This window comes from Moschus berezovskii, chromosome 21, assembly GCF_049115385.1.
Source record: "Moschus berezovskii isolate FMDL1 chromosome 21, NW_MosBer_1.0, whole genome shotgun sequence".
Taxonomy (NCBI): Eukaryota; Metazoa; Chordata; class Mammalia; order Artiodactyla; family Moschidae; genus Moschus; species Moschus berezovskii.
In genome coordinates this window covers 50,704,000-50,718,821 of record NC_142480.1, presented here as the reverse complement: position 1 = coordinate 50,718,821, position 14,822 = coordinate 50,704,000, and the positions used below count along the sequence as shown (strand labels likewise).

The 14,822-nt window shown below is 57.0% G+C and overlaps 1 protein-coding gene across 5 annotated transcripts in view; it reads right to left on the bottom strand.

Annotated features, from left to right (window-relative positions):
* Window positions 1-14,056, bottom strand: part of NTRK3 (neurotrophic receptor tyrosine kinase 3) — a 436,755-nt gene extending 422,699 nt beyond the window's left edge. For 2 of the 5 annotated variants that reach the window (XM_088829672.1, XM_055417762.2), the window contains exon 1: window positions 13,146-14,056. In XM_088829672.1, coding sequence (XP_088685798.1) covers window positions 13,146-13,393 — 248 coding nt within the window. In that variant the 5' untranslated portion in view covers window positions 13,394-14,056. The remainder of the gene's footprint in view (window positions 1-13,145) is intronic. The other 3 variants (XM_088829668.1, XM_088829669.1, XM_088829671.1) reach the window with 3 other exon arrangements.
* Window positions 14,057-14,822: the final 766 nt, after the last annotated feature.

The following is a 14,822-nucleotide window of genomic DNA, read 5'->3' as shown; positions in this document are numbered from 1 at the left end:
ATACAGAGTCCGTCTGCCCAATGATGCCTACCGCCACCACCCCGCCAGGTCAGAAGACACTGCTGTTCTCCATTCTGGCCACTGGGTGTCACTGCTGCCCCTAATAAACTGGAACCATAGAGGGCTCCTTGGGGAGTAAAATGACCCACCCAACCCCCTATTGCTCCCCCCTAGGCAAACAGGATCCCATAAACATCTCCTGCACTGTGCCCTAATTTCACCCCTCTTCCAGAAACAAAGAGATGGTCCATCATGGAGTATCCAACATGTTCCAGACAGTTGGCACACATCATGTAATTTAATTCTCACAGGTACACCTCCCAGCAACACCTGACTTTGCAAGTGAAGAAAATGAGACCCTTAGAAATTAACTTATTCAAAATTTAAAAAAAAAAAGCAAAAAGGAGGACAAGGATTGGAACCCGAGTTTGACACCAAACGTCATGACCATTCACTACACACTTTGGCCTCCCTTGAGATACCAGACTCGGTGTTGGGGGTTCAGGTTAAATCAAGTTGGCTTGCCATGCTCCGCAGAGGGGCTGGGAGTAAACCATATGCAGGTTTGTTCAAAGGCACAATCATATTTGTTGTTGTTCCGTCGCTCAGCCGGGTCTGCTTCTTTGCAACTCCAGACTGTAGCCCGCCAGGCTCCTCTGTCTGTGGGATTTCCCAGGCAAGAATACTGGAGTGGGTTGCCACTTCCTTCTCCAGGGGCCCTTCTGACCCTGAGATCGAACCCATGTCTTCCCTGTCTCCTGCATTGTTGTTGCTATTGTTCAATCACTCAGTCTTGTCCACCTCTTTGCAACCCCATAGACTGCAGCACAACAGGCTTCCTCGTCTTTCACCATCTCCGGGAGTTTGCTCAAACTCATGTCCATTGAGTCGGTTTTGCCATCCAAGGCCAATTCTTTACCCTTGAGCCACCTGGTAAGCATATTAGGGCGGGATGAATAGCGCCTCCCTCCCTGCAGAAATCGTGGTCTAGTGCCCTCTTGTGGCTGATCATGGAACTGGAATGAATGTGTATGTAAGGCTCTTAATGGGAGGGATTCATAGTCACCCCTTTCCCATCGAACTATACATTCTTTCTCCCAGGACTGGTCCTGGAGCCCCATCTGTAGCTGACAAGCCTCGTCAATTACAATAACTGGAAGAGAATCATCCAGAGAGCCAGAAGCTACACTGGCAAGAAGAGCAGCAAAACCGCACGGAACAACAGCTGCAATGGAGGTTCCTGGCACCTAAACTTCAAGGCTGAGGAGCGGGGCAGGCAGGCACTGCCACTTGGTTTCCCAACTGCTGTCATCAGTAGCCACCATAACGGTCTCCCTGCTCTTGAGCCGACACGTGCCTTGGCCACCCTGTCACTTTCCCAAGTACACTCCACCTTGACCATTCTGCTGCCTCCCTATCCTCCAGCCCAGGTCCCAGCTTCTCTCTATTCCCACTTTTCATGGACCTAGAAATACCCCTGCCCTTCACCTCTGAGAGACTTGACTTGTATATTCGCCAGTTTGGCCTCTGTGTACCCACCAGATCCCAGGCACCTATTGCAACATCATTTAATCAGCTGCTCTAGGAAGGTGGATCTAGGAAGCCTAAATTTTCAGATGAAAAGATGGAGGCTTAGAGAGGTTAGGTAACCTGACTAAGCTCACACAGCAGCAGCCGCCGCAGCACCAGGATTTAAACTGAGGGCAATCTGGCCAAAGAAGCCCCTACTCTTCCTATGGCACTGAGTTGCCTTTCCAGCAAAAGAGCCATTGAAAATCTCAGGGCCCAAAAATTGTTCTAATGGAAGACCTAGGTTTAAAAGATTAATTCAGGGTAGGGCAAACTGAGAAAGTAGAATTGACATATATACACTATCGTGCATAAAATAGATGACTAGTGGGAAGTTGCTGTACAGTACAGGGAGCCCAGCCTGCTCTGTGACGACCTGGAGGGGTGGAGCAGGGGAAGGAAAGTGCAAGAGGGAGGGGAGATATATATATATATAATATATATACATGTATAATAGCTGATTCATGTTGATGGATGGCAGGGACCACCACAATTATCCTCCAATTTAAAAAACTTTTAGAAAAAAATAAATAAAAGATGAATCTGGTACAGTGTGTGGGATGGGCTGGGAGGCGGGGGTTACTGGACTCAGGAAGAGCAGATGAGGGTCATTAAAAGTATCCATGCCTGTGGGGTGATGTTCTGGAGAATGGTAAGGAGAAGAAAATGAGAGGGACCAGCATTAAGAGTTCACACACACACACAAACGCGTGTGCACGTTCTCACCAAAGTCTTCTCAGTATTATTTCCGGTGAGGAAACTGTGATCAAAAAAGTAGCCAGACCAGGGTCACACATTGGGGAGGGGCAGGGTTGCGAACGCAAGCTTCATTTAGCAGGTGCTGCTCAAAAGCAAGGTTGTACAGACAAATACTCTCCCACCCAGTACGACAGCCATAAATGTTATCTTCATCCCTGCTCTTCAGAGGATCAGCCTCAAGTAAAAATTATCAGAAATAAGTGGATGGGGAAAGACTGACCACAACAGAGAGGGTCCCACCTGCAGTCTGGGGTCCAGCAGCCAGGAGATGGCCCTCAGGGCAGAGCTGCAGACCCCAGCCCACGGGTCCAGGCCCCACCACAAAAGTGGGAGATCCTTTGTCTCCAAAACTGGTAACTGTGGGACAAGGCTCCTTCAGGAACCAACTGGAGCACAGAACAAGACAGCACCTGCTCATAAACAAGACCGCCTGGAACATCCAGAAAAGAGCCCCGAGCATGCACAGAACAGAAACAGGCCCCGGTGGCTCAGCAGCACAGAATTGCCTGCCAGTGCAAGAGACATGGGTTCGATCCCCGATCTGGGAAGATCCTTGGAGAAGGAAACGGCAACCCACTCCAATATCCGTGCCTGGGAAATCCCATGGACAGAGAAGCCTGATGCGCTATAGTTCATGGAGTCGCAAAGAGTTGGACACAACTTAGCAACTGAACCACGACAAGCCAGTCCAGGGAGGGCCCAGGACCCTGGTTTGCAAAGCACGTTGATACCCATCAATGTAGATGGGTGTCTCTGAGAACAGGGATGGTCCAGAGAGGTTGAGAGACAGCAGCAAGCCTTCACGTCTGGTAAATATCAGGGCCTTGTACTTCCTGAGCAGTCACTCGGTGTGTAAGTAATTCCAACGCTTAGGAGTGGGACAGGGTGGGGGTGGGGTGCAGGGAGAGAAAGGGGAGAGATGCCTTGGAGGTCATAAGGCTCCCTTGTCCCATGACACTAACCCCACAGCGTAGCCGTCTGTCAGCCTCTCTGTGTCTCCATCAAGACTGATCTTCCTGGGCAGGAACCATGTCCCGTTCATTCATCTCCATTACCCCTGAGCAGATGTACTGACCCCTCCTGCTGCCGCTAAGACAGACTTGGAGGGAAGGAGGGCGCTCCAGCCGACAACCTTCACCCAGGGCACTCTCCCAGCCGCCTCCCGGCGGAAGCTCCAGTCCAGGAGACTCACATGCCCGGGCTGCAGATATGATGCAGGCAGGACCAGCTCTGCTGAGGGAGGCCCCGCCTAGGGGAGAGACCGACCTCCCTGCTGAAGAAAGGCTCTGCAAGCCAGGCCAGCCAGCGAGCATCTCGCCGGACTAGAGCGCCGCAACCCCAGCTCCCGACAAAGGCAGCGGTGGACCGTCTCGTGCGCAGCACTGCCCTCTGGTGGCCACCGGGAGCCTAGACGCAGACGATCTCGGCAGGCAGGAAGCCAAAGGCGTTAAGGCTTGTTTACGGGGACCTCAGTCGTGCTGTGCAGAGAACACGGAAGAGATGCAGTTGTGCGTGCGCAAAGACGCCCCCGATGCGCGCACGCAGCCCGTTTTACCGTGGGAGGCAGCCCAGATTAGGACTGCGAGTCTAAGACTGCTCCCTTCATCCCCTCTCTCTCTCAGTTCAGTTCAGGAGGCTAAAGACTCCTTTCCCTGCCTCTGGAAGAGTCTGGATCCCTCAGCCCCGGAGCAGATGCCGGCAGAGGGCGGGAGGACGAGGGCTTTGCCAGCTGGGGAGGCGGCCTTGCGCGTTCTGGTCTCGCTGTGCTACGAACTCGCTGGGTGACTGAGTCCAGTCTATTTATTCCTCTGGAGCCTCAGGTTCCCGCTCTGTAAAACAGGGTTTGGTCCCAATTGTTCCTGAGCCCCTTTCCAGGTCAGATGATTTATGGTTCAAAGTCTTGATCTTTTTTCATAATTCAAAAACACTCCCGTAAATCTAGAAATGGAAACAACCCACATGGCGCCCTAGCGCTTGGGAGCCCATGGGGCGTGTATGCGATCGTGCTGACCTGCTAGTGACCCCGATAGGGAGACAGGCTCCAATCTCTAGAGGTGACCCAGCTCCCAGAAGGAGAAACTGAGGGGCTCCCAGATGGGGTGAACTCTTCAAGCCAAGGAGCAGCAAAATGGGTGTTTCCACAGATTCCTGCCCTGCAGTCTCGGCAGTTTGCTGGGACCCCAGCTCTCTCCCTGGGGACAGCTGGAGCCACCCCCTTGTTCATCCCTATAGAGAGACAGAGCATCCCTGAGCAAGGGGGGCTGAGACACAGGACAAAAGGGTGTGTGTGTGTCTGTGTGTGTGTGTGTGTGTGTGAGTCGCTCAGCCCTGTGTGTGTGTGTGTGAGTCGCTCAGCCCTGTGTGTGTGTGTGTGTGTGTGTGTGTGTGTCGCTCAGCCCTGTGTGTGTGTCTGAGTCGCTCAGCCCTGTGTGTGTGTATGTGTGTGTGTGTGAGTCGCTCAGCCCTGTGGGTGTGTGTGGGTGTGTGAGTCACTCAGCCCTGTGTGTGTGTGTGTGAGTCGCTCAGCCCTGTGTGTGTGTGTGTGTGTGAGTCGCTCAACCCTGTGTGTGTGTGAGTCGCTCAGCCCTGTGTGTGTGTGTGGGTGTGTGTGTGTGTGTGTGAGTCGCTCAACCCTGTGTGTGTGTGAGTCGCTCAGCCCTGTGTGTGTGTGTGGGTGTGTGTGTGTGTGTGTGAGTCGCTCAGCCCTGTGGGTGTGTGTGGGTGTGTGAGTCACTCAGCCCTGTGTGTGTGTGTGTGAGTCGCTCAGCCCTGTGTGTGTGTGTGTGTGTGAGTCGCTCAACCCTGTGTGTGTGTGAGTCGCTCAGCCCTGTGTGTGTGTGTGGGTGTGTGTGTGTGTGTGTGAGTCGCTCAACCCTGTGTGTGTGTGAGTCGCTCAGCCCTGTGTGTGTGTGTGGGTGTGTGTGTGTGTGTGTGAGTCGCTCAGCCCTGTCCGAGTCTTCGCTACCCCAGGGACTGTAGCCCGCCAAGCCTCCTCTGTCCATGGGATTCCCCAGGCAAGAATACTGCAGTGGGTTGGCCATTTCCTTCTCGAGGAAGAATAAGGGTAGAGGGAGGCAAAGGCTGCTCATTTGAGGAGGAGGCAAGAATCAGGAAGATCTAGAATTCACCCTCCAGGAAGATGCTCTAAACATCAGCTTCTAGCTCGAGATGGAGACACCAGACATCCCCTTGTGCTCTGCATCCAGTGGCAGCCTTCGAACTCCAAACTTGAACTGGGAGAAGCGCCCCGGCCTCCGCTCTTCCATCCAGGCTGTCTCTGGCCATGGGCAATCGGGGACACAGTCCTGCTGACTGTGGCTCAGCCCAGAGTGGAGCTGGCAGGGACGCAGCGGCCAGCTTCCTGAATCTCCGCCAGTCTCAGCTGGCACCTGGTCTCCTGGGGAGAAGTGACCTGACCTCTGAAACCGGGACACCAGGTCTGGAGAGAGGGCTTGGCTCAGACACGGCCTTGGGGAGGCTGCTGTCGGGAACAGGTCAGGAGGACCCCCAAGTGTCCCCTATCATTACATCCTGTCTGTGTCAGCGCTGGCCACGGCGACTGGCCAACACCAGACCCACCACTCTGTCATTTGCCTTCCTCTCCAAGCCCAGCCAGGGGAATTCTCAGTTAGGAAACTGGATCATTATAAGTGATCCTCCTAAACCTTCATAAAATCATTTTTCAAAAACCTTTTATTTTGATTAATTTATCTGGATGGTCATAGATTCATGAATGCATGAGGAAGGCTGTATATATTCACATGCATAAAGAGTACTGCAAAAGAGAATAGGCAACCCTGAATGTCAGACTCCTTTGCCACTGATTGGCTGTGTGAAAGGAAGCAGGTCACATGCCAACTCTGGACTCATTTTTCCCATCTGTAAAATGGGATTCATAATAGTGCTTATCTCAGAGAGTTGGTGTGAGGCCATGATGGGGTATATATTGCCTCTGAAGTGCTTGGAACAGTGTTTGGAACATAGTAGGTGCTGTCATGAGTCACCACTAGTATTGACAGCTTTCTCTTTACCCGGCATGACACAGGCCGCTGACTCTCAGAGTGCTGCTATAAAGGTAATTGTAATTATTATCCTCACCTCAGAGAGAAGGCAACTGAGGACCAGAGAAGGGAAGCGGTTTGTCCAGAGCTAGGAAAAGGCCAGGTCTCGGGGAGCTGATGGGGAAACCAGCTGCCAGCTTCTACTCCCTACTGGATGATTCTGTCTGGGGAGAGAATCCTGAATCTTCCACCACCCAAATGGGGCACACTTTCAATGGGACAAGTCAGATGCAGGGACGGGGGTAAAGGGGAAGTCAGAAAGGACAGGCTCCAAGCCGACTGTGCCCACAGATCCTGGAGCCCTCTATGTAAATAGAGCTCAGCAGAGGCCTCTCGGAAGGCAGTTCTAATTGGCGTGGGCTGCAGGCTGCAAAGAGCCTGGGGCTGCCAGCCTCACATAGTTGCTGCCTCTGGGGACCTTGGATTTGGAATCATTGCCCCAGAGGGAGACACAGTCGTGGGCGAAGCTCTTGGCTTTGACAGAGTGCCCAGAGAGGGTGCCAGAGCCAAGTGGGAGAAGATGGGCTGGCACCTGGGCAGGCACGTCCTCCAGCAGCCCGAGGGCCCACAACTCCCTGCCCCTCTCTGTGCCTCTCCTGGGACCCTCGCAGGGAACGTAAAGGAGAAGCTGACCCAAGAGGTCCCTTCCAGCTCTGAATTCCAGGGAGCCCTGCCCTCAGGGGGTAGGCAGAAATGTGAGGATCCTTGCGGGGGTTCCACTGGGCGCTGGGCTTCTGGAGTCTTCACCCTTGATGGTCTGATGAGCCAATCCATCAAACAGGGGCTGCCGGCATGCCGGGCCCTGGACCATTTGTGTTTCTCAAAGTGAAGGCCAGCAAGGCTCAAGGGATGACAGATGACCTGAGCTGAGGGCTTAGTGGGTCACTGATAGAGCTGGGGGCCCAAGTCCAGCCTCCACTCAGGCCACACTTAGACCCAGCTGCCAGGACACTCAGCCGCCCTCCACAAGGCCCTCTCAGATGGGCCGCTGCCTTAATGCTGCCCCTAGGCAGAAAAGGAACTTTCTGAATAAAAACGATCTGCCTGACTCAGGAGCCAGAGAGGCCATGGAGGGAGCATGGTTGGGGGTGGGGGGGTGGGGGGCTCAAGACTCTTCCAGATCTTTCCTTCTGTGAGACACTCAAGTTCTCCCCTTCATTTTGTTTGGTAAATCGAGACAATGGGGCTAATAATCCCCGCTTCTTCAAGGATCTGTGGCAAAAATAAATGCAACAACTGTAATCTGGAAAGCAAGACAGAAATGAATGGGGTGGATTCATGGAGGTGAAGGATTTGCTACAAGGGACAAAGGGCAGGACCCGGAGGGCTACTGGAGACTGTCTTTTGAGCGCTGGCCTGGCCTCGGGTCTAGGGGGCCCTAGGAATCCTGCCAGCCAGCCTGCCCCGTCCTCCTACACCGCTGCTCCCCCTGCCAATTCATCAACCCTCCCTTGGGACAGAGCCAAGAAGGGGAGCCAGGGCTTCAGGACCACCTCTCCTAATGCTGGCCCAGGCCCTTCCAATCCCAACAACAGCAGGCCCTGAGCTTTTCTGATTATGCATGCTTAAGCAATAAAAATTTCATCATGTAACCTCCAAACATGCCTATTTACTAAATTATATGCTTATACATCTTCCATCCATACATTAAATATTAAATATTCCCTTTTCTCAACGAGAATAACTTGAAATAGAAGGTCTAACGTTTTCTTCTCACACCCAGCAGAGGCCCCTGCTTGGGCAAGGAGCTGAAGCTTGGCAGGGGCTATCTGCCTGCCTTGAGCTCATGGTACAGAAGCAGGGCTCATGAGAGGCCTCCAGTGAGAGTCCACAGGCTTTGGTGCATTCTTGCTAAGCGTGACACTTGGTCTCAGCAGTTGACCCCACACTGGGGAGCCCAGAGTCCTCCAGAGGTGGACGGGGAAGGAAGGGGGAGACAGCGGCCAGTAGCCAATGGCCAGCAAGGGGGCACCTGCTGCCCTCCTCAGGGTGGCATCATGGGGGTCAGCACCAAGCCCAGGGGTGGTGCCCCTTAGAAGTGGTCTAGCAGAGCCTCCTTGGGCGGGTCCTTGGGCCCTGGGATGGCATATGTCCAAGCCGGGAAGGACACTACCCTATGGTCTCAATTCATAGTTGAATTTCCAGGCTCATAAAGGCTACAGTCTTCTATCGTGGCCCACAGAGGGTAAGGGATAATCTAGGGGGGTTGACTCACATGTCCCATCCCTTTCTCTAACCCTACCCTTCCTCTGGCCAACTGGATGCCCCAAAGGGAGGCTGGAGATGGCGTCTGTGGTCCCAGGATAAGTCACTGGATGCAGCCCTTGAGAAGGGGGACCCCAGGCAGCAGCAGAGATGCCATGAACCTGGGGTCAAAGGCCACCCCAAGGGAGGGTCACAGGTTACCCACACTCTCGGCAAAGGGCCAGCTGGGGAGGGGACCGAGTCAACCCCCAACAGTCAGAGAGGAGGGGACAGCAGGCAGAGACCAGTGGGGCAAGGGTGGAGGTGGCATCAGGCCCTGCCCCCGCACAGCCTCAGCGCTCTACTTCCGCTACGCAGGAGGGTGGACCGCCACATGCAGGATGCTGAGCAGACAACCGAGTTCCAGGCTCAGCCCTCGGCAGACCAGGACAAGCTCTCTTAAAGCTAGGGCAAGGCCGGGCTGGTTTTACCCAAACTGGTCACGTGCTAGGTTCCCTGGAGCTGCAGGACAGATGTTCTGGGCCCCAGGGTGCGCCTCGGAAGACTGAACTAGGCTCAGCGTTCTGGCTTCAGGAAGGGTCCTCCAGGGAAGGCCTGGAACCCGCCTCCCACAGCCTGGTGTCCACACAAAAGCTCAGGGCCTCTGCAGTCCAGGGTCCCCAGCTTCTCTCCAGGGCTAAACCACTCCCCCTTCTACATCTCACCCCCAAAGCCCTTCACATCTCTGCCTACCTCCCTCAGGCCGAGCCCCAGTTTGAGGGCTCCTGACTGAGCCCCACGATGCTCTTGGGGCCTGGCTCCCACTGCTGCCTGCAGTCTGGCTCTCACTGGTAATTGTTAAGGCTGGCTCTGCTCATAACCCTCAGAAAGACTGAGAATCAAGGAGTCAGTGCAACAGCAAGCAAAGCCCCAAATGATCCTTCACCCAGACAGAGGAGGGCCTTCCGGGAAGATAGGGGAAATAAAGGGACCAGAGCCCTGGAAACACCAGGGGCCCCGCTGGTGGCTCAAGGCCGCAGCCAAGAGCCCGTGTTCTTCTCAAGCTAAAGAACACCCAGCCCAGAGATGCCGTCTTCTCCCCCTGGTCTTTCTAACAGCCCGAGGATGCACAGTTCCAACCCAGCCCCAGGCAGGCCTGGTCTCCAGGCGCCCAAAAGGCCCCCCTCCCCACCACCACCCTTCTGCCTTTGTGACATCAGAGCCGGGTTGGGCGCGGCCGCGCGTGGACCCTTCTAGGTAAGGTTACTGTGTGTCAGGAGCTTCAACCACAGAGGGACTGACCTCCTGAACAGAAAGAGGCCACAAGGGAGGGCGCCTGGGGAGGGACGGAGGTGAGACTCACGCGTCTGCCTTGAGGCCTTGCATCTGATCTCCTCCTGATGCTGGTGGGGCTGCCAACTCCCCATCAGAGGCACCCTCAGTCAGCCTCCCACAGGGGAGGCGGGAACCAACCCACACGCCAGCCAGAGAGGAAGGACCACAGGAAACCTCTAGTCCCTCTGAACACCCAGGTGTCATCAGTTCAACACCTGAAGGAGAAACCTCAGGACCCCAGAGCCTGAGGAACAGGCGGGTGGCTGGGTGGCAGTCACCCCTGATTCCCTTAGCTACGGCTGCTGGAACTCCAGCATGGGCCCCAGCCTCTTCCTCAGCCCCCAGAGCCTGTCCAAGCTGCACCCCCAGACATACAGCAGCATTTAGGGCTTCCAGCTGATGGAGGGCTAGGGGACCCCTTGACACCATATCTCTGATACCATCAGATGTCTGAGGAACACATTCCTTTCCAGCAAAGCCCAGGTTTGGAGTGAAGCCCCCCTCCCGGGTCTCAGTAAAGGAAGGCCCCTCTTCTGCCTGGAGGACTCCTCTCTGCCCTCAAGCCTCCGTGCGCAGCCCTGCAGAGTGGGGGGCCTGGGCTTTGGGGTGGGACCTCAGCCCTGCAGAGGTCTAAGCCTGGCTCACTGCCTGGGGCTGTGCACCCCCAGGAGCCATTTGGCAGCCTGAGCCCTCATCATGGGGTGAGATATGGAGGGTGACATCTGCTTCCCAGGGCGAGCAGACCTCCCTTCCTTCTCTCCACAGTCCTCTGCCTCCAGGCCAAGAGGCTGGACCCTTCCCCAGTCCAGTCAAAACCAGCCACGGATATAACAGGGCACTGGGGAGATGGGGTGAGGAAGGGTCATCCCACCCGCGACCTCTGACCTTCCCCCACCTGCCGCTCGGCACAGCTCCTATGGGAATCCAGCTGCCTGGCTCTGAGGCGCTGGGGTGTTTTAAAGGAAAGGAGTCCCAACTCCCAGGTAAAGAGTCTGAGTCCTGACACAAGGATGGAGACACTCACAGAGGGACTCCCAATCTACTCCTGGCTCCCTGTCCTCCCAGCTGCCCTTTTGGTCCTTCAATGGCACAGGGGATAGGAAGCCACTTCCTCCCTTCCCATCACTGACCTTTCCAGCAGTCCCATCTCAGACCCTCTGCCTGGAAAGATCAACTAGCTCTTCCCTATCAAACTGTCTCCCCAATCTTCATTTTTTCAGAGGGACCATTTTTCAGAGGGCTGCTGCGTGGCCATGAAAAGCCTACGTGATTGTGACCCTCCCTGCCTCCCACTGGCTTCCTACAGAGACACACATCCTTGGAGCAGACAGCAGGCTGAGTGGAGCTCACCAGCTTCCAGAGACCCACGGTGGGCACCTGGGACCCCATGTCTCCAGCTCTTGGCCCACCCAATCCCCTGGAAATCCCCAGGTCCAGCTCCTGAGTGCCTGAACCCACTGCCAGGCTCCCTGAAACCCCCTACCCCACCCCACACACACACACCCCCACACACATACCCCCACACTGTACTTCCAAGGCAGAGTTTCCCTGGCAATCTCACTCCCACCTTCCTCGCTGCATCCTTAAGGGAGGCTGAGATGCTGTGGCCTGCAGGTGGGAGAGGCTGCGCTGGGTCCATCCTGATTTCCCCTGCCCTCCCCTCCACCCCACCCTTAGCTGTTTATTTTGTCACCCCAGGGCCAGGTGGGTTGAAGGTGGCGAGGTTGTGGTGGGGGCGGGGGGGTAGCTGGTGAACGGTCCAGCCAAGATATGGGCCAAGCTTGTCTCCTGGGCCAGGATTCAGGGGGCAACCTCCTGAGCTGCACACTTCCCTCAAACTGTTAGCTGCAAGAATGCGAGCGAGACTTCATTAAGCCAAGAGGGCTGGTGGGCTTGGAGTGAGCAGGACTGCAATTCCTCCTGGCTTTATCGCCCCATCACGCGGGGAGCCAAGGCACGGAGAAGTCTGATGCTTCGAACAGTTCCCATGGCCGAATCCGCCCAAATGCCTTCCTCAGACGCCAGCCGGCACTTCAGTGTCAACCCTTCTCAGCATCCCACCCACTTTGGGGGTCTCCAAGGAGTGGGGACCTTGCTGGGGGGAGATAGGCAAGAGCTATCTCCTGAGCCCTCTCTATGCCATCCACACCCTTCTCTGTATGGTAGGATGGGGGGTCACCAGGCTAAGGTCAGTGGAAGAGAATCTGGACAGGCTCCCTCTCTCCGCCCCCGCATCTGACCCCTACCCCTACCAAAGAAAAATGCCACACACACCCCAAAAAAAGCAGGCCACCATAGGTGTCACTCAGATGGGGCAGAACCAGGCAAATGCCAGTCGGAGTTCGATTTTTCGAATAAACGATCACAGAAGAAGCCCCATCTCCCAAACACGCAAGCCTTCCCTGCTCCCTTCAGCAGCCTGACTCGGAATTACTGGAACAGTTATCAAAGCTCAAAGAGGAACGGGATCTGTAGGCGCCGAGATGCAGATGAGGGTGGGAATCAGGGGGTGGGGGGTGGGGGGGGTAGCTGTCTCGGAAATGCCCAAAATGGGGTGGGAGAGGGCGGGCGAGAGGGAAGAGGAAGGGGTAGGCGTCCATGGCTGCCTCGACAGGTCCAAAGTCTCCCAGCGAGAGGCCGGCTTCCAACTTGTTTACTTGACGGCGTGTTTTGAGGTTTCCAAAAGGAAAGAGTTAAACCTCTCAGGCTGGATCGAGAGCAGTCCCTATCTGTCACCTTTCCTCCCGGCTAAGCGCTGCCACCGCCGCCACAGTCGCTGCCCGGCGCCGCTGCCAGGGAATCGACCCTCGTCTACTTTATTCCACTTCAGCGTGGCCAAACTGTTGCTGTTTAGTGGGGGGCCAAGAACCCGATTCACACCCTCGAAACGAGCCGCAGCGGGTGGGGGGCGGGGGCGGGAGCCGGGTCCCGCGTGCCCCGGCCGCTGGGGTCCTCTCTGGGGAGAGGCACACACGCGCGCGCGCGCGCACACACATACACACACACACTCGCATCGCCGGATCACGCCTCGCCAAGGCCGGAGTCACCTGGAATACGCAACACGGGAGCATCTCCCGAGCCAGAGCGAGCCTAACGCGCGCCCGGCGGGCTGCGGGCAGCGGGCAGCGGCGAGCTGGGGCGGGCGGAGGGCAGGCTCCCGGCTGCGGGCCGACGGGCTAGAGGGAGACGCACAGCGAGGGGAGAGGCGGCGGGCTGGGGAGCGGCCGCCTGACTTACATGGAAGTGATATTCCTTGAGATGTCCGTGATGTTGATGCTGGCGTTCCCATTGCTGTTCCCTGAATCCTGCCCTTCCAGGAGCGGGAAGAGGTTCCCATCGTCCGGCCGCCGGCAATTGATCTCAGTCTTGCTGCAGACACAATTTGCAGGGCAAGCCAACACGGAGCCCACATAGTCCAGCCAGACGCTTCCCAGCAAGAAAATCCGCCAGAAACTACACTTGGCTGGGCAAAGAGAGACATCCATCTCCGATCGCTGCTTCTAAAAAAGAGGAGGAGGAGAGGAGAGGGGGTGGGGTGGGGGGAGTGGGGAGAGCTGGTGGGGGGAGGAAACAAAGACGGCGAGGGAGGGGGGAGGGGGAGGGGGCCTCTGCCTTTGAAACGCCGTGCGATCAGATGCAAAATCCTTCAGCGTCTGAAACCATCGCGGCCGCCGCCGCCGCCGCTGGGTGGGAGCCGCGGGGAGCGCCTAGTGGCGCGGTCTGCCTGGCATGGTGGCCGGCTCGGCGCTCGCCCGCTCGCCGGGTTCGGGGGCTCGGGAAGCGAGCCGACTGCTCTCCGACTCCGAGACTTTGCAGGGTGGCAACAGACGGTGGGGAGGCAAAAAAGGGGAAAAAAAAAAGGCAAAAGGAAAATATGGTGCGAAAGTCACCAAGTCCCACCTACTGGGCAGAATTAAAACGGACACACCTGCAAAATACACACACTCACACACACTCACACATCCATACACCCGGCGCCGGGAGGAGGAGAAGATGCAGTCGGAGCCGCAGCAGCCGCCGCGAATGGCTCGCCCCGCGCCTGCAGAAATGCACAAGTGCTCCGAGCCTTACGAAACGCACGGGTTATCGGAGCGTCTTCCTCCCTCTCCCCCCTCCCTCCTCCTCTCCGCTCCCTCCTCGCGGCCTCCTCCCCCTCCGCCCCCCGCCCCGGCTGGGAGCGGCAAGAGAGCGGAATCTCCCCCCTCCCTCCCTCTCCCACTCCCCTCCCCACACCCCTCTCCCTCGCTCTCCCCGCCCGTCCTCTCCCCTCCTCCCCACCCACCCACCCACCCACTCGCCGGCTCGCGGCGCTCGCCCGCACCGCCACCCGCAGCCGCGCGACCGCCCGCTCCACGCCTAGCGGCCCGGCGCCCGCTCGCCGCAGCCCAGGGGAAAGCCAGACGGAAGGCAAAAAGTTGCAGTTGGGATTGCGAGGGTCTGGATTGGGGAGAGGGACTTGGCGAGCTGGCGGCGCGACGCGGAAAGGCGCTCTCCTTTCCACTTTTTGGCCCTCGCGCTGCCCGGTTTTGCTGCAATCCGGACCGCGAAAGGAAGTGAAATGAACGCGGCCGAGGTGACCGGGGAGCGTTCCCGAGCCCGGCTGGGGTTGGGGAGGGGCACAGGCTCGGAGACGGCGATCGAGAGTGCGAGGGCGCACAAGAACCCCAGAGAGGCGCCCAGGGCCGGGGACCCGCGCCACGAACGCGCGGTCCTCGGTCTACGCGACACTTGTTTCCGTAATCTAGACTCCGGGAGCTAGGATCGGCTGGGAGGGGGACACGGCTGGGTAGGTGCCCCCGCGCCCCCTGCGCCTTCTTGGCGGTGGGTTTTGCGTCCTTGGGCAGACAGGGAGCCGGGAAAGAAGGAACTAGCTCCGAAAGGGCTGCGCTGGAGATCCGAGGTGGCTCGGGGCGA